Raw genomic sequence first — 23,480 nt, forward strand, 5'->3', positions numbered from 1 at the left:
TCGATACTCTTCCCCTGTTGCTATACTAGCAATCACGGGATGTACTTTAAAATCAAGCTATTTTTGACTTATAAAATAGATGATATATTTTGTAAACGAATTAAATTCCTCACAGTACCAGAGGATTAATTTGTAACGTTATGAAATTTTGATTAGCCTGCTGTAAAATCAGAATTGTTTACCACAAGTGTCTGGATTCTGACTCTTATGGTCTTTCCAAACAGATAATGAAATGAACTGAAGCTGGTTGGGGGGGTGTGCAGGGTAATTTATGAAAACATACTACACCATAATTTTGCCATTTTTCTACAATAAGGATGGCAAATGATTTATGGGATAAAATGAAATATTTCTCACTGTCATTTCAATGGATCTAAGATTTACAGCTTCTTAACTTGGATAGGAAAAACTCTGTATGCATAAAAATGAATTGTAAATCAATTAATGATGGAGATGAAAAACAAAAAAAAAAAGATATTGAAGCAATGGTGAGAAAATCTAACTAGTAACACATAAAAGGGAAGAAGCAGAAACTATTTAAATGTCTTTAGAAAGGAAGGAGTTTGGACAGAGGAAAGCCCTTGCTTAAAATTCTATGAGTATAAAAAAATCACTCTGCAATTGAAGATTAAGTAAGATTATTTAGGAACCATGGTCAAAAGAAAAAAGTATTTAAAATATATATTTATAGATCTTTTTAAACCTCCCAACTCCTTGACACAGTGGAAGAAAGCTACTAGCAACCAATGAAGAAGAAAAGTGAGCCTGGTTCTATAGGAGCCACTGTACCTAGAAAATGAGCACAGGGATGCTCTGCTTAAGACACAACACAGTAGACATGAATGGCTCACAAGCTCATGTAACCAGCAGTACCACATGCCATGCTCTAATATCCAAGGCAAATTCTATGCAATCCAATCCTCCTATCTCTTTTCACAGAACATGATATATTACCTAAGCCTATAGAATACATCCATCCCTAACCTCCCTAAATTCAAGAACTCCAATGTGAATTTCTTCAGTAGGGTATGCTAAACAATTAAATTCCATGTCAAATGTAGAGAAAAAAAGATGGTACTGATAATTCTGCTAAAGCAGTATTTTGCTTAGATCATGTGAATCTTATTATTCTGGACCAGGTATCAAGCAAAATATAAAGATATCTATTGATTTTTGCAAAAGGCCCGCAGCCTTCTTAGCACAAGACCTGCAGGACTGTCTGGGTATCATCAAGGTTCACATACATCATGTTCTCTGCCTGTATTTTCACAAGTTAGGTAGCTAATTAGAGACCTAAAATACAAAGTATGGGAACAAAAGGCTCATCATTTCTGTCTCCTAAACAGGAATTCTATCATTACCAGGGTGCCAGATCAATTTAAAACTTCTGTTGTTTCTTCCCTTCATAAGTCAAATGCCATCAGGTAAAATCTGACAACAGTGACAATGCACTGCTGACAAAAATTGCAAAATATTGATGCTAGTATCATATTTCCCTTTTTTAAAACCATCAATTTTATACATTTTGAAAACTGGGGGCAATAGTTTGAAAATTTTTAAAGTGCTATCAAATTTGTGAACTGCTATGTATTTGTTTTTTCCAGGCACTGAACAAACAGTTCATTGTTCCAAGTCTGTCTGGGAGCCACTGCTTTGGGGTATTCTATACAATTTCAAAGAACCTTCAGAAGCTCACGGATGCCTTTGAGCATGCAGACCTGGGAGGCAGCACATCTAAACCACAAATTGAGAATGTACTCCATGTACACATGTAAATTAAAACCTACAAAATAACATGTGCATTATAAAATTTGCCCTGTGTTAAAACTGATAACAGCCTTACTGATTTACTGACAATGAAAATATATAGCATTTTTTTCTATCAGAGCATTTATCAACACTTGGCAACCCTGCACTAACTTGACATGTAAGATGATCAAAATGGATTATGTAATCTTTCCCATTCATTTCTATTGATTTTAGTTATGATAAAATTCATCAGTGTGCCTGGGAACACATAGGCAGAAAGGCTTTAGTAGACCAAAAAAAAAAAAAAAAGGAATCCAACTGAGTTGTAATAGGATGAATGTAATTTTGGAATAAGATTGCACAATACAAAAGTCATGCCCTAAAGGCTGCAGTAACAAATTAATACAAATAATTCTGGTGTCTCATAAATTCACATCCGTCTCTGCAGATATTTCACTTTTAGAGATAAAATTATAAAAATCCCAAGTTAAAGGAATGAATATGTGTCATTGAAAATATAGTTTCTGAATATATTTTCAAACTTTCTTTTAAACTTCAACAGTAATCAAAGTTATTTGTCTGACTACAAGTAACATCAAAATGCCAGCAAATGGACCATTTTAATCAGTTTTATTGATTCATGCTTTCAGTTCTTATTCAGTTAAAAACAAGGCACATTAAATACATCCTCTTATTGCTCTATAAATGCATGCAGCTCATTCTGTATATCAAAAGTAATAAATAATGGTGATAAAACACCAAGACAGTTATAAAAATGACAACCCAGCCTCAAACATAGTATTTAACAGTCCAATCTAGAACAATAACCCAACACAATACATAAAAGTGCCACATACACAAACATGCAGTGTGCATATCTACTCCACACTGGGCTTATACTTGATATTCATTGAAAACACAGTAGGGCTTTTTTATTTCCTACAAAAAGCAGACATAATGCAACACAGTGCAAGTTATAGCATCACTGACTTCAATATGATTACATTCATATGCCAAAAATTTTTACAAATGCATAAAAAGAAAAATAAAATCCCCAATGATCCTTACAGTATTTTTAGTAAAAGAATGAAATTGTTGTACAAAACAGGAAGCTACATATTTTGAAGCAAATAAACAAACAAACAAAAAATGCCAGAAACTAAGGCACAATAGGAAGCATGCATTTAATAGTAGAAATCCTAAAGTTACAGTCAGTATAAATTGATTGAAAGCAAGAAAACAGCAGCAGGATGGATCTGAGGGAGACAACCTTGGCTTAACTAATCATCCAACATTATTACTACTGCGATGACAGAGGTGGGGGCCATTTAAAGGAACTTCAACTCTCCAGCACAGACGGGGGTTCCTTTACCTCAGTCCCCCCTGAAAGACTCCAGTAATAAATCACTTGACCATAAAAGGCAATCCCTGCATACACAGCCCAACACTCCAACAGAACCAACTAGTATCATGTTTAGGCGAGAAGAAAAAAATTATTTTGTGCTTGGTATAAGTTTTAAAGGGGTTTAATCCCCTATTTCTTTATCCTTTTTTTTATATCAGGTAAAATGACTATACAGGTTTAATGAAAAATTTACACAAAAATGCTGGGGTGTTCTATCCACAGTAATGGCTTTAAATCAGTTCATTTCCAAAACGAGTCTGTGGGATTGGTGAAGGAGCGAATGCTTTTTAGAATTAGCAGATTTTAAGCAAAAGCAGATATGTTCAAGTGAAGAAAAGTACACTTTTCTTTGTCCTTAAAGGAACTTCATTCACAGCAAAGCGTGCACAAACGAGGCCTGTTTAACAAACACAGATCTGCCAGAGCCAGTCATTCTAAGCCTGTCCCTACTGTAACAGAATCAGGGAGGATACAAGTCATCGTTATCTTGATCTAACTAGAAAAAGAGAGAGAAAGAGAGAAAGAACAAATGTACAATATTGTGATATATCATCTGGAGTGATAAAGGACAGCTTTTATACCTATTTAGTAACACTGGGTTCTAAACAGTGAAATTTATTGTGTAGATAAAAAAACATTCCAGTTGCAAAACCATAAGCTTCCATTTATTAAAAGAGAAAAAATCCAGTGTAAAGAATTCACACTTTGAAAGAAAATAAAATTCACAGTGACACCTGGGAGCATCACTCACTCTGTTTTAGGTTTTCCTTTAGGAAGTGGTTAAGATCTAAACTTCATGTTAAAATAAAATGAGTGAAGATGCTGTCTCTCCCTGCGACTGATGTTCGTTTCAGAGGGTGTGGGTGGAGGCTCAGGTGAGTGAACCTCCCAGTTCATATTATGATATACAGGCTCATAACCCACATGAATGAGGCATAGAGATATTCTATAATGTTGACATAAATGGAAATAATAACACAAAAGTGTTTTATGTACCAGTTCAAGAAACTAGGACCTCAAGTCCAGGCAATGACAGCCTGTGGTGAAATAATAGGAAATACATTTCCTATTACACTCAAAACCTGATCTTAAAAAAAAAAAAAAAAAAAAAAAAAGTAGGTAGTGTCAAAAATCAAAAGAGGAAGCTCAATTAATACTGATGACTAGTTAAAAATGCCAACAAAACTATAGCAAAAGCATCCAAACTGGCATTTTTCATTTTTTCATTTAGTGCATTATTTGTTATATTCATTGCACACTGATTTTTGTTTTTGCTGTGTATATGTGTGCATTTGGTATGGTTTTCATTTTGTTTTTATCATTTTTGGTAAACTGATAATTTTTTCATTGAGTGCAGAAACATAAGGATTTTAAACAAGATTGACCTTGGATACTGAAGTGTATTTCCTTATTTTACATATAATTATATTAACTAATGATTATTTATCCTCTTACTATGGATTGCAGATACCCATTAGAAAAAAAGTCCAGGTTTGACAATATCCCCTATTTCAAAATTTAGGATTTGGGGATTGAAACTAGTGTTCTATATGAATTTATAAAGAAACATCTTTAACCATTAAATGTATTACTACGATAAAGATTGGAGAGATTTGGTCCCATACCATTACATACAATTTGCCACTTACATGCTGGTTTTAAAGTTAAAACAAAACAAAACAAAAAACAAGGATCTTCCTGGCACCCATAATAGTCAGAGAAAACCAGCAGTGACTAGGTAGAAAAAATGAACTGCTGAGATGAAACTATCACTATAACTCCCAGCAAATGTCAATGCTATCCTTATCTTACACCTGCAATTCCAGCACCTTTCATAGTTTCTCTTAACCAGATCTAAACTTTTTTTTCCCTCTCCAGTTTGGCCAACTGTGCTTGAGATATAATATTGTGTAGCATTGTTTGGAAGAGAAAGGTAGTCAGATTGGAGGAGGAGGAGTTGAGAAGTCTCCATAAATACCATCATTTGAACAGGTCACTCTCTTTAAGAACAAAAATGCTATCCACAAGCTTAAGGTCCACAGCTTTGTGTGTGTCACAAATTTTTTCCAGCTTCTCTTTTCCATTTCTACCTCTAGAACTGCTGTAAAATAAATTAATAAACAAAAAAGGAGAGTGTTATGCCTAACAGATCACAAAATGAGTGCAAAACATTAATCAATGTGCATTGAAAATGAGAAAATACACTTTTTAGAAGTTAGATTGAATGGCAGATGCAAATAAAATATTGGCAAATTAAGTTGGCAAATAGACCAGCATTCTGAAGTTTTGGAATGTTTTCCAGTGTTAAAAAAGGCAACTATCACAGCCATTGTTTTATAATGGTTGAAGTCATCTCTGGCTGTTACATGGTGATTTGTTGCTCTTATGTTTATAGGCTGTAGATTTACAAAACAAAATAAAAAACAAGGATCTCACAATCCTCCACAGCTACGGTCCACTGGAATCGGAACTCGTCGCTCCAGGTTCTCTTCTGCCGTTTTCATTAGTATAGCAAGGCGGCTTCCTGACACCCTTCCTTTCTGAATAGCACTCATAAGCTTAAAGAGAAAATACGCAACGGATTCAGAAGGCAGGACAGACAATTCCTCTCAGCATTTTAATGGTTACCATTGGGCAGGCAGAGGTAACTAAGTGCTCCATCAAAAGCCATAGCAAGTACTACAGCTCAGACAAGAGCACAATTTTTGAACACTTCAAAAAGAGAAGGGGCAGGTATTTCACCACTGCTGCAAAAACAACATCTACTTAGAAAATCAGCCTCCCTTTAAAAGCAGATTTAATGTGTACTTTTTGTCCCTTAATGTGTTCTGGGCATACTTTTTTTAAAAAAAGCAACTTCAAATATTGGATCTTTAATTCCATTTAAAAATCTTAAAAAGAAATCTCAGGGATTGAGCAAAGACAATGCATGACCTGTATTTAACTATCCTTTTTTTAGTGTTACTGTACTTGACAACTTCAAGTCCCCTAAATCCAAATTCCTTAAAGACTTTTAAAGTAATTTACATTTAAGTCCTTGGGAGTAGACCCAGAGATCTACCCTAAGAATTAAAAGCACTCCACAGCCCAGATTTTACCTAATTCATTTTTATCCAATGGATAAAATCAGAATTAGTCTTGAAATTACATGCAGTCAGCGGGCAAAGGCCTTTAATCGGGAAAGCACCTTGCAATTATGAGCATGTGGATTTTTTTTTCCATTTCACATTGATGTGGTTTTAACTATTGCCTTTCTTGATCTCATTTCTCCAGTCTTTTTTATTTATTTACTTTAAAAAGAACAGAGGTAGCCATTCATCAGAAAAAAAAATATGTATAAAAATTCTTAAAATATGTTTAGGATTATGGCTTTTAGCCTATAAAGATACATTTCTTAAAATCAGCTCTGCATACGAGTCAGAGGCATCTGCCAAGGGGCTGGATCAGAATTTCATGACCTTATTAAAAGCTGTTTCACAAGTGATTGCTTATTAGAGATGGACTCCTACATGCAGAAGTGTCATTAAAGCCCAAATCTGGAAATAAAGTCATGTAACCAGGCAGTATCTATAGTGACCCTTCTGTGAAGATGATTAAAAAACTATATCTATATTCAAAAATAGATGTCTATGGGATGAATGTGGGCCCTTAATCTTCAGAAAAGGAAAATGTTCTATTAAAACAAACAAACAAATCTGAAAACACACTTTACATCTGGGGAATAATAATGTAATAATATAAGAAATGCTGACCTCTAAAGACAGAGCAATTATTGTTTATTGTTTTGTCTCTGATTCCAGGAAGACCTTCAAAGTTTAGCAGAACTAACAAAACTGACAGAGCAAGAGTTTCTTCCAGCCATAAATAGTATAGCATGCACCAACCTCAAAAACTTAAGGGTTTCTTTAAATGTCACTTGTTTCTAAAAATCATATTATAAGAAAAAATTCATATTTGGGTGTGAATACATTTCATGAGATATATGATCAGCATTTTAAAGTTGAATACTATACTGTATATTTGTACTAACTGGAAGCATGAATAGCCTCTTTCATTTAGAATTGGACAAGAAATAATTATTAAATTCTACAAGAAAACCTGCAGGTGGTTTAAATTATTTTCTGGGTTTTAACTCTCTTTGTTCAAGAAAATTACTTAAAACCCAAACCATATAGCATATCCATAAAATTATATTCTTATTATTTCAAAAACCCCAGGTTTTTCAACCCCAAATGCTGTTGTTTATTTACAATACATATGAAATGAAGCATAAGTTATTTCTTTGAAGACAAGTTTTCTAAAATTCTGAGACAAACAATAAAACATTCTCCAGGAAAACTAAATGCATCAAATGGTTTCCAATTCCCAAGCATAAATTTTAAATTCAATTTAAAATATGCATTTAGTTCAACAGTAAGCTAAACATTCTTTTTTGTAATGCCGGACACAACCTGTGAAAATTTTCTGCATTTAGATTCAACAATGCTCTTATCTGCAGCTCATCTCCAGAGAGACAATTACCATTTCCTTTGCCTTGATCTTGTTTGTTTAACTTGACACAGTGAAGAAAGGGCTGACACTGACCAAAATCCCCAGCATTAATTTATTTCATGTTCAGCATTCATCATTGCCATGCTGCAAGCAGGACCTGGCATTCATTTGAAATACCTGCCCAACAAGCACCACAGACAAAACCTAGCTGCTTGGAAACCAATACATCCTTCACATAATCAGAGTTATATGGACAGCTAAAAACGTGGGGTCGGGGGAGAGGCTGTTGAATTTCTTTCTGTAAGGAACTTCTACGGAATAACGTATAGCATCCAGTTTAAAGTTAAAGCAATAAAATTAATTTCCTTGATGGTTACAAAAATTAAACAATCAAAACTTAAATGAGTTAAAAATCAGAAATGGAAATGCTTAAATTGTACATAGTCTTGACCCCTTTTGGCTTTTTTGGTTCTTTATAATGCAATAATCTAATCATCGCATTCCCAAGTGAATATGGTTCTTAAATAAATATAGCTATCATTTTTAAACTTCTTCTATTAAAAAATTCTTTCCACATTAGAAATATTTTGCTGCCTCTCTTGACGAAGGTAGAACATGGTCCAGCAGTGACATTGCATACCACACTTCTCTAAAACGCAAGCTTCTTATTCAATCCTCTAAGCCATAATTAACTTAAATTTCACCTAAACTGTCCAGTGTAACAGAAGGTTTCTTATGAAAAGAAAAAAAAAAATATGCTCCAAGAAGAGTCTCATCTGTGGGCAAACATCAACCTTTGTTGGCTTCAAGCTTTCTTCCTTCTCAGAATGAAGTGACAAATGTGTGGATTTAAGAATTTATTCTTCAACATCCATTTAAGATAATGACAGCCAGAAGATAAAAGCAAATACATCTGTTTCCTTTCACCACAACTCACCTGTAAAAATTCATTGAGTTCAACCTGTCCGTTTTTGTTTAAATCTACTTCATTCAGAATCTCATGTAGTGTATTTTCATCCATTTGCACATTGATACTCTAAGGAAAAAGAAAAGCACAGAATAATGAAGTTTAATTAAAAATTATTCATATCCTCTTTCTAATATGGCAAGCTTTCAAAATAAAAATAAAAATATTACTTGTAGAAAACACTAGATGAGAAAAAAATTGTCTCATATCATCTTTTATTCTTCTGCTATCTAAGATTGATATTGAATAATAACAAAAAGTTACCTCTAATACACGCTGAACATCAACAATGGTAATAAAGCCTTTTTGGTCTGCATCAAACTTATGAAATCTCTTCTTGTACCTGGAACACAACATGGGATAATGGGAAAATATACTTACACAGGAAAAGAATAAAAAGAAAAGATAGAAGCTTATTAGAAGTACCTGTCAATGTCTGAAGGCAATAGGCTAATTTCAGTGCGATCTGTTAACTGTTCAGATCGGGATTTATAGCCCATTTCATAATATAGGAACTTCTTAGCTGTTTCAAGTTCTTCCTAAAAGAGACACACAATGTTCAAAGAGTTACAGAAAGAATTATTGATTTTTTTATCCTTTCCTCGTTCAGTCTTCAGATAGGAAGTTGATCCTCACTTACCTGACTGTATACTTCTTTTCTTTCTTCCATTTATATTGAAGTATAATTCATATTCAATAAAACATACCTTTTAGATATGCAATTTGATATACACTCTAACATAATCAAGATACAGAACATTTCTACTGCCCTGTAAAATTTCCTCATGTTCATTTGCAATTGATTCCTTCCCCTGACCTCGGGCCCTAGGCATCTCCTGATCTGCTTATGGTCATCAGACTTTGTCTTTTCTGGAATTTCATATAGAACATAGTCTTCTGTGTTTGGCTGCTCTCACATAGTATAATGATTCATATTGCTACATGCAATTTGCTTTTTTCTCTGCTTTTTCTTTTTTTAATTTAAGAGTATTCTTGCATAGAATTGACCAGCAAATGCTACTGGACCAGATTTGTGTAATTTGGTTAAAAAAAAAAACCAAACAATTAAAAGTGAAGATCTGAACTACTATTAGTACTACTACTACTGCTACTACTACTACAGTAAGGCTGTCAGTGCCCAGGCAGATATCCTGGGATTAGATATGTCAAAATGATATGGCCTTCATTCTGATAGTTTCAGACTCAAGAAGAAATGCTATCCTTAGTAGTTATACTGTTTCAATGTCCCCAATCTTAACTGATACTGCATTACTATGAAAATACCATCACTAATGCTTCCTCTCCAACAACAACCTTTTCTTAAATTCTTTTTTCCTTCATGGTATCCACCCTTTCATTGCACTTGTCTTCCATGTAATTTGATAAAAAGAACAAACAATTAAAAGTGAAGATCTGAACTACTACTACTACTACTACTACTGCTGCTGCTGCTACAACAACAGTAAGGCTGCCAGTGCCCAGGCAGCCTTACTGTAGTAGCAATTTGGTGTTTATCAGCTGGCTTGGTCCAGAGACATTTCACTTACTTCTTTACTCAATGAACCTTTTTCTCCTCTTTGGAATCAACTTTGAAAAGGTGTTTTTTTTTTTTTTTAAAGACTAATCTACTTAGGCAATCTTCACTTTAAAGTTTCTCAATGAAAAAATGTATCTCCTGTCTGAATGGTATAAACTCTTACCAAATCCTACCAGAAAACATTTCCCAAAATATGTCCTAAGCAATACTAACCCCCTTCCTGCTCATCCCACTCATAAAGTGAGAGTTGGATCTGATTACAAATAAATTCTCTTTTGGAAACTGACACTCCACATAAGCATTGTAAAAATTCCAATAATCTAAATTAAATGAAACACTTTCCATTATTTATTTAACTCAGAATTTCCCAAATTCTTTTGTTCTTGCAGTCATCTTTTCATATTTATTCATTTATATCCCATGGTCACAATTTGGCAATGTTGCTTTATCTAAATGTCCCTGCTGACTCCTCTATCAATCCCAAACTCACCAGAGAAGGCCTTCCCCCCCTAGTCAGCTCTTCCTAGTAGGTTGGGTTTTGGTCTTGAGCAACAGTAAATCTAAATATTTCTCTAAATGTTGAAAATATCACACATATTTTTGACATATATATGTGTTGTACCTACCTCATTAGATTTCAAGATACTTGAAACTACGAGCTATTTATTATTCCCCTAAAATATTTGGTTCAGCATACAAGTCACTCATTAAGTATTGAATGGTAAAAACAACCACAATTCATCTACAGAGAGTTATTTATCACCTTGTTCCTCTTTCACTTGTGCAGGTTAAATAATCCCAATGCTTTTAACCTTTTCTCGGAAGTCCAACTTTCTAACCTTTTCTTTTTTTCTTTTTTTTTCCCTCCTTTGTTCTCTCTAGACTATGCACAATTCTCATGAATACTCCTATGTCTCAGATACTAAATTATATCTTTTAGGTCTTTTATTTTTGTTACTTTCTTAGGGGGGAAAGAAGAGCATTTCTAGGCATATGATTTGGCTCATAACATTTGAAATGAAGTTAAATGTAGTTCCCCAGGAAGGCCAAAGACAACCAGTTTACAGAATTTTCCTCCTCCTTCCTACATCCTACCACCTGAATTCCTAGAACTAAATATGTTCTTGCATATTTAAATCATTACAGCCGTAAGTTTTATAAGAACACATAAGAGTAAGTTTCACAAAAGTAAGCAGCACAAGAGTAAGTTTCATTCTTGTTTTGACTCTTTATAGAGCCTTAGCTGTTCAAACAACACACAAAATTGGAAGAGGTGTACACCAATTTGGCTAAAGCAGAGGTAACAGGGCATAGTAGGGAAAGCTTAGGTTGGGATCAGAGTACCAGGTTTCAGTCCCATTTCCACAGCTTACTGCTTGTGTGAACTCTGACAGGCATTTGCTCTGTGAGCCTGTTTCCTCAACCATAAAATGGGGTTACAGGTTTTCCCGCAGAGCAGCATGGTCAGGACTGAGGCATTGTTTCACTAGTGACTTCTGTCATCCGAACACTACAGCACATTACATTAAAATCACTATAAGGATTTTTAAAAAAATATTGGGCCATGTTCTCACCTATGAAAACTTTGAGTTTGATGGTCTGATGGCAAACCTTGAAATCTGCCCCCCCCCCCATTTCCCTAGTGACTCTGATTTGTAACCATGTTTGACAATCTACACTTAAAGGACAGGACACATACCCTATCCTTACTTGCACACTCAGCATATGACATGGGTGCTAATTATATCCATTTGAGAATATAGCAAGAAAGTGTCTGTCTCTGAGCCTGGAATTGGGCCCTACCAGACCCCAAAATGACTAGTGCCTTCCTAACACTAATCCATGGTATTTCTCTTATAGAATCCCAAACAGATTAAGTTATCCTCTGGGTCACAACTCCCTTTCAGTCTTTTCACACACCCTCAGATTCGCTAGCTATTACTTTCTCTCCTTCTACTGGATTTTTCCTTGTCTCTCCAACCCCTCAACTTTAGAATGCTCCGGGGCTCAGTCTTTGGGCCACTTTCATCATCTAACTACACTAACTCCCTCCATGGTCCTATCAAATGGCTTAAAAACTAATTTAAATTTATATCTTCAATTCTGCTCTCCCTCTAAATTTCAAACTGACATATCCAATGACATGGATTTTGTTTTAATAGAATCACCAAAGTTATTAAAGCAGAGAGACCAGTTTGGGGGAGGGAAGAAACTACAATAATTCATCTGAGAGATGCCAGGACTTGAATCAGGGTGACAGCAGTCGAATGTGTTAAGAAAGGGTGAAACTGAACCACTATTTGAAGATAACAAATATGATAATAATGTTTGCTGATGGATTTAGAGAGTGCAAGAGAATACACAGAGTATGATATTAAGATTAAAGACTAAGCAACTGAAGGTAGAAGGGCTATTCATGATATGGAGAGATCTGTGGAAGCAGGATGTGGAGAAGGCAGAAGGTGAGCCAAGAGAACTGGCCTCCCAGAATGTAAGAAAATCATTCAAGAAGGAGGGAAAAATAAACTGTGTCAAATGCTTTTAATTGGTGAAGTCAAATGAGGACCAAGAGTGGATAAGTATGTTCAGCAATGTGGAAGATACTGCTGAGCTTGGCCAGGGTTGATACAGCAAAGTGGTGAGGACAAAGCCTAAAGGAAATGGATTCAAGTGAGACAAGGGGAAGGATACTGAGGCCAGTGAATATAGAAGGTAATTTTTGATATGCCTGGGCATATCACAAAAGTGTGGGTTAATTTAAAAACACAAAGATCTTCTTTTTATTATAGCAAGCCCACTTACACACATCCATACACATGCACACATACGTGTGTATAAAAACATGAATCTGAGCATCACTGGCTTTTTAGAACGTGGATGTAAACACAAACTCTCAAATGACACAAATGATAAGCACTTAGTCATCAGGCAGTGAGACTGCTATTTCTAACCACATGAAAATTAGCAGGAGTAGGAATTTCACTGAATACATCCTGAGAGTAGTTTCAATGAAAACTAGAAAAGGTTCTATTCCACAATCTTCAAATCTTTCCTTTCCAGAAAATATGAGCATAAAATAAAGGGGATTCTCTATATTTTTCATAAACAACAAAATTTGGTTTTAGACTATCTTTCCATTTTCCATATATTCACATATACATATTGGCTGGAAATCGAAGATCACCATCAAAAATTATGCTATCTTCTCCAAACAGATTAAGCTGTCACAGGTTTTTAAGGGGAACAGTAGTTTTCAACGTTGATAGAATACCTCTTTCTTATGGTCATCCCAGTTCAGTTCTCGACCCATCAGTTCAACAATCCTGGGTAGGGCTTCCTCTGCGGCCTGGACATTGAGAAAGGCCAGGCGAGTGCGCCGTGAAATCATATCCACCGCCGTGCAGGCATACTCCTTAATCCCATATTTCACCTGCATTCAGGAAAAAGTATAGTTAGGCATTTCTTTATAAAAGAGTAAAGTTTCACTTAAAAAAATTTGTGCTTTGAAAGGTAACCCTTTTTCCTACACTCTGGTTTCTCCAGGAATCATGAGACTAATGGTGATTCGACACAAGTCCTCCATCTGGCTGCCAAAGGAGGTTTGGAAAATGGGATAAATTGGACAAGAGTTAATGCCTTCGTTGTGAACAGAACCTAGCATAAACATGCAAATTGCATCACTACTCATTAACCATCCACAGTAATCACTTACTTCTCTTTGCCTATACATTATGGGGAAGTTAATTTACATAGCTGAATAGGCAAAGGATGAGCATTAGGAAAGTTATGGTCTCGTCTCTCTAGGCTGCAAAGTTTTCTGTCTTAGACTAACTAGATGGCAGAAGCCTTGAATTCAATCAAGTGCATGCTTACTGGACACCAGTGTCTCAAGGCAGTGAATTAGGAATAAAAATAAAGCATGGTCTCTGCTTTCATAAAACTTGAAAACATGATGAGAAACTAGACTTAAATCTTTGAGAAAATGTCAAAGCCAGCATGTCATCTGGCAAGACAGGAGTGGTACAATCTTGAAGAGCTACAAATTCACAAAAGGGACGACTTGAGATAGCTTCATCAAGCAAAAAAGAAATCCACATTTTATATTAAAGCCACTATCAACATCACTTCAGAATTTACATTTTCTTAATGAAAGAATCTGAACTGAGCAGACAGACATTTTACTCCAGGTTTTAGCTGAAACATCCACATTAAAATAACTGCATATGATTTTTAAAGATAATAAAGAATGAACAGATGAATGGCATCCTCTGGTAGAAAAGAAAAGCCACATGACAATTTACATACCTCTGCTTCAATATATGGAAATTCTGATACAAGTCGCACTCCAACAATAGGCCACCTTTTTCCGGTCACACTTGCCATTTTGGCCACCTCAAAAGCCTTGTCTCCGTAGGTGGCAGCAAGATGCTGTGCCACCTAGAGAAATAAAACTACATTAGGCAGGCACTTTGACTATTGATAACTTTCAGATACAAAGAAAAAAAGAAGTACATGCTCATCTTGTCAGTTTTCTTATAGCCTGTAACTAATAGTTCTCGGAGAGTATTAGGTTTTGGTTTTGTGGGAGGAAACCACTTGAGCTTCTAATGCTTAGACCAGCACTAACTGAGCTACTCATGCATCACTGTATCGATGACGGATGAAGCTTCAACTTCATTCTGCTCCTGATATCACTTCTGAAGAACAGCTTTGGATGAAAGAATTTGGGAGGCTCTCTATGCTAGGAACAAACCAAATGAACTCCAGGTTTCAAAACAGAAGCTAAAATGTACATTGTTTTCTAGGCAACTGTAGGAAAGTGGAACCATCTTTTTTCTTAGATTACTTTTGCAGTACAGAGAGAATCATATCCAGGGAAAGGAAAACTGTAAAGCAGAGAGGCCACATCATAGTTGCAGATTATGTTACTGGCAATAGTAGGAGGTGAGGTAAAGGATAAAGACGTGGCAATGCATACTCACCTCACTTTCAAGTCCATAATCCTGGACAAGCCTAATGTAGAGTGTGGGGCTCCAATCTTTCCCTCCTTGAAGGAAAAGTCCAACTGTTCTACTTGGTCCTGCTTTCAAATTGTGGATCTTGATAGCAGCATTCACAGTATCTTCTGCCATGGATCGATATGTTGTCCACTTTCCACCTACAAAGAAGTTCATAAAAAATTTATGATAGTTTCCACCTTTATTTTTCTTATTAACAATTTATCAACATATTAATAACAAAATCTACCATTTTTTAGAACATACGTGGCAAAGCTATGTGTAAAGACTAATCAGAATCATAAGAAGAAAACACTTGTTCATTAGAGCTAAAAGATAATTTCGTGGAACAATTTAAGTCAAGCTTTTATTTAAATCATATCCAAATAACAAAGCAATGTCCCATACCTGCTATGGTGATAAGGCCACTCTCACTGATGTCCACAACGTGATTGCGGGAGATGGACTGGGTGTCTTCGGACTTGGGATCTGTCACGAGGGGGCGGATACCGCTCCATGCTGCCAGGACATCCCCTCTTCTCACTGGTAGGGATTGATACTATAGGTTACTCAAAAACATTTCTACTAAAGTATGAAGTAATTAACAGGTAGAAAAATATTCAGCAAATGGCACATATGGGGGTACACTTTAAAAGGGAGGAAAAAAGCCCTAAATGTAGAAATTATAATATTGGACCAGTGCAATAAAAACTCAGAAAGAATTAATTATTTTGTTACTAGGATAATTTAACTTAAAACCAAAACCAAATAAAACCAAAAAGGTAAATAACAACAACAACAACAAAATTATTAGGAACCCTCTATCTAGGGCAACCTAGAGCAGTTAAAGGGGTTAAAAAAAAAAGTAGAAAAAAACAAAAAAATTCAAGAGACTTATGAATTGTTAAATTTCCTACTACAATACATTTTGCTGTCTCTTCTTAGAGAAGACAAAGATGCTTATTAAATTAAACAAACAAGCATATAACAGGATATTTTCTTCTCTCATCAATACCACTCACTGAGAATTTACAGCAGACCCAGCACTCAGAAAAATACCTGAAATACACATCTCATCTTATTAATCTCAAAAAGCCCCACAGCACAGGGTATTACTATTCTCACCATACAGAATGCAAAGTTTAGCCAACCAAATATGGCAACCAATGTGAGCAAGGCAAACATCAGAACCTAGATCTTTCTGATTTTTAAAGTCCATATTCGTACCCACTCAACTGTACTGTCTCAATTGCTGACAAATTTCAAAACTCTACCCTTATTTTATTCATCCTGTTTTCTTTATAACTGATACAGAAATAGCTATATTGGCTTCTCCCAGTATAGACAGAGTACTTGCATTACCACATACGTAAGTTCTTTCAGCAATCAACATGTCATAAAATCACCCCTAGTACCTCTGTAAATACAATGTATGATACCAAGAATTGAGGGACATTAGATTAAAATTAGACAGCCGCTGAATAGCAAGCATTTCTAACCTAAAAAATGGCTGAGGAGAATAGATCAACTGTGGTCTGGTCTACCAGCAGGGCAGGGGCAAGACCCAAAGGCAGGGTTTTCAGAATCTACCCTTCTACATCTAGATTATCTTCAGGGATTGCTCAGCTCTTTTTCCTTCTACAGCAAGGATGCGACTCTACATGCACCAACCCAAAAACTGCTTAATGATGTAGACTACAGAAAATTTAACATTTGCCTTGTCCTTCCTACTGCACTTACAATGGTAAATCAGTTAATCCATTTCTGGATAATAGACATTTAAGTACAACTTTGTGTTATCTGTGTGTCTTGGAACTCCTTCTCCAAACTCCTGGCCGTTATCCATATTGATAAAATACCAACTGTAAATACTCTTGAAACTCAAGATTTTAAAACACTGTGAAAACATATATGCAAATTGGTGACGTCAAACTCAACTTTATACCATGTACAAAAATTAACTCAAAATGGATCAAGATCTAAACATAAGAGCAAAACTATAAAACTCTTAAAAGAAACATATGATAATATTTCATGACACTGGATTTAGCAAGAAATGCTGCTTTCTTGGATATGATATCAAAAGTAAAGACAGCAAAAGAAAAAAAATATATAAAAAGACTTTGTCAAGGGCTGGGGTTGTGGCTTAGTGGTACAGTGCTTGCCTGTCATGTGTGAGGCACTGGGTTCAATTCTCAATACCCCATATAAATAATTTTTTTTTTTTTTTAAAAAAAGGTCCATTGGGCTGGGGATGTGGCTCAAGTGGTAGCGCGCTCGCCTGGCGTGCGTGCGGCCCGGGTTCCATCCTCAGCACCACATGCAAACAAAGATGTTGTGTCCGCCTAAAACTAAAATAAATAAATAAATAAAAAAAAAGGTCCATTGATATAACATACACAAACATATATATTAAAAATCTTTGTCAAAATTAAAAACTTTGGTGTATCAAAGGTACTATTAACAGAATGAGAAGGCACCCCACATAATTAGAAAATATTTGCAAATTATATATCTGAAAATAGTCTAATATAAAGAATATATAAGGAAGTCCTGAAACTCATAAGAACCTAAACTAAAAAATGGTGAAAAAAGTGGAGTTGACATTTCTCCAAAGAAGATATACCAATGTTCAACAAGCATATGAAAAGATACTCAACATTACTAATCATTAGGAAAATGCAAATAAAAATCATATACCATTTCACACTCATTAGAATGATTATCAAACACAAGCAAAAAACAAAAATAAAAAAATAATTATTGGTGAGGATAGGGAGAAATTAGAAAACCTGTACACTGCTGGTGAAAAGTAAAATATCATAGCTGCTACAAAAAATGTATGTCGATTCCCCCCAAAAATAAAACTTTTAAAATTACCACATGATCTAGCAATTATACTTCTGCACACCCATGTTCAATAGCACTATTCACAAAAGCCAAAGGGTAGAAGCAAACCAAGGTTCCATCAACAGATAAATAAAATGTGGTACACACAATGGAATATTGTTCATCCTTAAAAAGGAAAACAATTCAACCACATGCAGCAAAATGGATGAACCTTGAAGACGTGATGTTCAATAAATAAGCCAATCATAACAGGACAAATATTGCATAATCCCACTTATACAAAGTACTTCAGAGTGCTTGAACTCACAGAGGAAGCAGGTAGAATGGTGGCAAGTTAAACTTATTTTATGTATGTATAATATTTCAAAATATACTATCATGTTAATTTTTTTTTTTATTTCAAAAAAAAAAAGAATAGTGGCTTCTTTTTTTGAACCAGGAAGTGGAGCAGGGTAATGGGGCATTAGTGTTTGAAGGGTACAGAATTTCAGGTCAGGAAGATGAAAAAAAAATCTAGAAATGGATGATGGTGATAGCTGTACAGCAATGTGGATGCCCTTAATGCTAGAGAACCATACCCTAAAAATGGTTAAAATGGTAAATATTATGTTCTATAGATTTAACCACAATTTAAAACTGAAGTCAAAGGATAAGTTGATGCAATTCAATTTCAAGTATGAGAAAGTTAAAAAAATAAAAATAAAAAAGTTTACCTAAGTATCAGGACCTCTACAAGCCTACATAATGGTCATGTCTTAGTTCAAATTAATAAATGCCTTGCAGGGAGCATAGATTTGTGAGCAGAGGGTGGCTGGATTGGAAGTCCTTCTTCCCCCTTGGCCATGCACCCTTGCACAGTAAACACTCTTAGTTTCTATACACAGCACAACCTGAAAAGCAGTTAGGTTTATATCCACTAGACTCTGTTTAAAGAGTCACAAAGATTCCTTGAAATGATTGGGATAGTCCTAAAACTAAATGTACCTTTCTGGAGAAAGGCTCTAGAAACAAGTTATACTGAATGACAGACAATCTCCTCATCTGAACATCCAATAAAAATAGTAAAACAAACTAGTAAAGAAAACCAAAGTAAATCCAGCATATTTTAATGTAGTTATTTTAGGGCTATACCCTTAAAATGACTGTCAGCTGAAGGACAAGGTGCCCACACACCACTTCAGGAATGTTTAATCAATCCCATAGCCAACACTGAAACTGAAACAAGGGAAGAAAGGACAGAATCAACTGGTTAGGCTTCCCAGTCTTGTTAACTGGGGACCATAAAGCATGCCCATGCATTCTCTACAAGAGCTTTAATTCTAACAGCTTCTATGGACTAGGAGTTAATTCCTGCTTTATGTAACTCTGTAAGTCTTTAAAAACCTCAACAAAAATAGTGCAAAGTATTTTAAAATCTTTACAAAAAAAAAAAAAAACTAAGTAGGAAATTACTACTATTTTCCATTAGAGTTCACATCCCCTTCTGAGTCAAACATAAAACTTAGCCAACCCACTTACAACGTCATTGTGGTCACCACACAGTCCCCTCAATGTCTGTGAAATTCCTGAGGTAGCCACCCTGATCAGGAATTTGGTTTCAACTCTTGAATTCCTCTGACTAATTTTTAGATTATTTGATGGAAAATTAAGACCTTCCAGAATAAATTTGAAGCTTATGCAAATAATCTGTGGTAAATTGCTTTACCTTTTCTATTTTAACAGGCAGACAAACACATTTACATATTTGTATTATCTGAAAGAAGAACGATATATTCACATTTTTCATTCATAAAGGAAAAAGAAATAAAACATTAAATATACTGATTCCATTTTATTTATTTATTTTTTAATTTTTTAGATTGCATATGCTTTTTTAAAATTTTTTTTTAGTTGTCGATGGACCTTTATTTAATTAATTTACTTATATGTGGCGCTAAGAATCGAACCCAATGCCTCACACATACTAGGCAAGCACTCTACCACTGAGCCACAACTCTAGCCCCCTGATTCCATTTTAAGTCCTTATTTCTGAAGTTGACCCCCAAAGAAAACAAACCAACCACTACTAGAAAGAGTTCACAAATGTGTTAAAAACTACATTTTGCTTGAGATCTTAGCATTCAGTTCTTTAGTCTGAGAATCATACCAGATGAGTGTTGGGATTACCTTTACTCAAAAAGATGCATTTTAAGGATAATAAAATTTTATTTAAAATATTAATCAGTTTTTATGGCCTACTGTTTTATATTATTAGACCAGTAGATAGTTAGAGATCAGGTTATATATCAGTTCCTTCCCAATCTTGAGATTTAACAATTCATATGGATTATTCAAAATGCTATTTGCTGCTGACATTCAAACTTGTACCTCCCCACCACTCCTATTCAGTAATGACTGGTTAGGGCCATAGCTATTATTTAAGGTCATGGGGCCCAGCTAAAAATGTGAAACACTAATTCTAATCCCTTAAATAAAAATAGCAACTATCCAAACTAACAGATTTCTCTCTTTACAGCCTCTTTATCCATAGTGGAAGCCCTATATAGTGTTCAACCTAAATAAAGTTTACTCAAGAAGAGATTCAAAAGCAGTAGACAGGGAAAGAATCATTACTGTATCTTTTAATTCTTCCTGGAGCTGTTGCAGCCATGTTTAACTATGGGGGAAACCTACTTGGAAGTGGTAGAATAAAGAAAAATAAGGGTCATGCATTTTAGATATAGCTGAATCACTTAGATATACTAATCTCCTCTGAAATATTCTTACATCTGGAGTTCTTTTAAAAGCTACTTAATTTTTTTGTCTCATTTAACAACTAAATCCCTCCACTAATTCAGTAACTGCATTCAACTGAGCATTTCCTTCTCTGCAGTATATTTAAATATCTCCAGATTATGAAAGACAGGACAGTTCCATAGACTTTTCAGAAGTGTCGGGATGTTCTAATATGTTCCATATTGGAATTTCACTGCCCAATTCACTAGTGATTAGAGGTATGTGGCTATGAAGCCCTTGATATGTGATTCACATGACAGAGGAACTAAATTTCAAATTTCATTTAATTTTAACTAATGTAAATTAAAAGAGCCACAATTAGCTCATAGCTAGCGAATTTCCCAGGGCAGCCCTAGGAAAAACCCCACCATGCAGTAGACCTCAGACTGATCCTGGTAGATAGATTACCAAGCTAGTTACTTACACTATGGCCACCTGGCCCACATCTCTAGTGGAGCATCCCTTCCTGAAATCTGACTGCACTAGCTTTCCTCAAGAGAATAAAATCTGCTGTGAAAGGATTCTTCACCTCCTCTTTACTGTCATCTATGTTCTATATTTATCATTTCAAGCTAGTCTCCTCTCTTACTAATCTCATGAATGCAAAGAAATAAGATATCTCTACTTAATTGCAACCCTCAAAATTCTTATCCAAATGTTTAAACACATAGTATTAGAAACCCATCCAGAAACTGGTTCTATTTGAACCCAGGGCCTTGTACATGCAAGGTAAGCACTCTACCAACTGAGCTATATCCCTATACTCCCACACAGGTGTACCACATAGGTGTACCCAAGAATAGGTAGAAAACATGGTCTTCTTTAACTCTCCATGGTGAAACATGAAGAAAATACAATAACTTAGGGCTTTCATGCTTCAGAGCTCAAAGATTTATCTTGATTTTACTGGTTTTCATACTGCCAACATAGCTAAACAAGATTTTCTCTTATTTATCTCTTCTCTTTTCTTTCTTGCCAGGTTGAAAGTCTTCAGCAATGTCAATTCTAACATTTCTCAATATGCCAAATATTGCACCAAATAAAAGATCATGTAGAGTTATCAATACATTTCATGTGCAATATTAAAGCAGTCCCTGAACTTTTTATGTCAGATCATAATAGCTTAATATTACAAAATCAAAAGCAAGAACACTTGTGATTGTGAGCTAACAGGCTTTATATAAGGTTTCTAATACTATGTGTTTAAACATTTGGGTATTCCCTTTCAAAATAAAAATGCTATACAGCAAACAAAATGAAAGGAAATAAAACTATTCTTAAATAAGTTTGAAGAATAAAGACTGATTGGCTTACCCAGATGGCATTAAGTGATTTTTTTAGGTGCAAATTTTCCAATATGGGGGCGGGGGGAGAAGGAAGTACCTTCAATATGTAAAATAGTATTTGGCAATATTTTCAAAAGGCAGTGAGAAAGTCAAACAGCCCTTCTCCTGTGAAGTTTAAGAATAATTCTTATTAATTAGTGATAACTCATTCAGTTTTTACTATAGTATAATATGAAGAGTAAAATAGAAATAGGAAAGTTCAACAAATATTTTTCACAGCTGGATGAAAAAAAAAAAACCTAAGGATGATAAGATTGTTTTAAACTATAATTAAAATTTCTACTTATATACTTGGCAGGACAAGTGTTTGTTTTAAAATTAGTAGAAAATGAAGCCCACAGGAAGTGACAATTAAGAGCTAAATGTGTGGTTTTGCTTCACATTAGTTATTTAGGCATACATTTTGGGGTGTTCTTTCTCATGTTTGCCACTACCAAAAAAAATCAATAAGAGTCATGTGAAAATATCTAAGCGAACACAGGGGAAATAGTGTCAGAGATCAATACTTCTCTACCAGCACGTTTAACCTGCTGAAATGAAGTGTTAATCACAGAAATAAGATACCATATTACATTTATAAACTAATGAAACTAGAAAAAGCAAAGCGTGTGACACTATAATTAAACAGCTGGAAGACATCCAAGCCTGTGTAAGTTGATAACCCTGGTACAATCTCTGGCAGAGGAAAGGCAGGCCTGCAGTGAGTTGATATGGCCAGCTCAGTTGTTAATTGAATAACAGGCAATCTATAAACACTACTAATTGCACATGTGAAAACCTGTGTACAAGTAGAGATGCTGCCTAGAAAAGCACTCCAGAAAAACTACATGGATAAAGCACTCACCAAATCTTCTGTCTCTCTCAATCCAGTTAAGTCATAGCTTAGTCTCACCACTGCATCCTTCTGATTAACCTCTACACAGCAGACTTAATGATACATTTTTCAAAAGATCATTTTTCTTCCTAACTCAATACGAACTGCAGAACTATCAATTACCGGTTTCAGAAAAGAACAAACAAGTAATCTAGAAAATTCAGCCTGTGAATGGAAGGCTTTCTAAATTGTAAAAGAAGACATGGTCTTATTCCCAACAGGCAAAACGCTTTGCAGAATTGTTCTGTCGCATTTTGCAGAAGTGTGGCAGCTGATGTGAACAGCATGGAGTGTTAAGATTTGACACTTTTTTTTTTTCTCTTAAGGATATAGCCATTTGGGGAGGCTCAGAAACTGTTGTCAGAATTTTACTTATCCATTTAATAAATCCTTTTAGAATGATTATTTCAAACCTGGTGAATGCAAACCATTTCAAAGTCAGGACCTAAACCAAACTTCTGATTTTTAAATCTTTGGAGAAGACTGGTT

At 35.0% G+C, this 23,480-nt stretch overlaps 1 protein-coding gene across 8 annotated transcripts in view; it reads right to left on the reverse strand.

Moving 5' to 3' along the window:
• Positions 1-23,480, reverse strand: part of Gpd2 (glycerol-3-phosphate dehydrogenase 2) — a 195,388-nt gene that overhangs the window by 69,075 nt on the left and 102,833 nt on the right. For 5 of the 8 annotated variants that reach the window (XM_046426900.2, XM_058573513.1, XM_058573512.1 and 2 more), the window contains 9 exons: positions 15,555-15,689; positions 15,132-15,307; positions 14,455-14,586; positions 13,421-13,579; positions 9,039-9,151; positions 8,877-8,955; positions 8,583-8,681; positions 5,591-5,712; positions 2,363-5,255 (listed from right to left, as the gene is read on the reverse strand). In XM_046426900.2, coding sequence (XP_046282856.1) covers positions 5,135-5,255; positions 5,591-5,712; positions 8,583-8,681; positions 8,877-8,955; positions 9,039-9,151; positions 13,421-13,579; positions 14,455-14,586; positions 15,132-15,307; positions 15,555-15,689 — 1,136 coding nt within the window. In that variant the 3' untranslated portion in view covers positions 2,363-5,134. Of the gene's footprint in view, positions 1-2,362; positions 5,713-8,582; positions 8,682-8,876; positions 8,956-9,038; positions 9,152-13,420; positions 13,580-14,454; positions 14,587-15,131; positions 15,308-15,554; positions 15,690-23,480 lie in introns of those variants that run through there. The other 3 variants (XM_058573515.1, XM_046426902.2, XM_058573514.1) reach the window with 2 other exon arrangements.

This window comes from Marmota monax, unplaced genomic scaffold (assembly GCF_021218885.2).
Source record: "Marmota monax isolate L192 unplaced genomic scaffold, Marmota_monax_Labrador192_F-V1.1 WCK01_AAM20220418_F8-fsc00048, whole genome shotgun sequence".
Lineage (NCBI taxonomy): Eukaryota > Metazoa > Chordata > Mammalia > Rodentia > Sciuridae > Marmota > Marmota monax.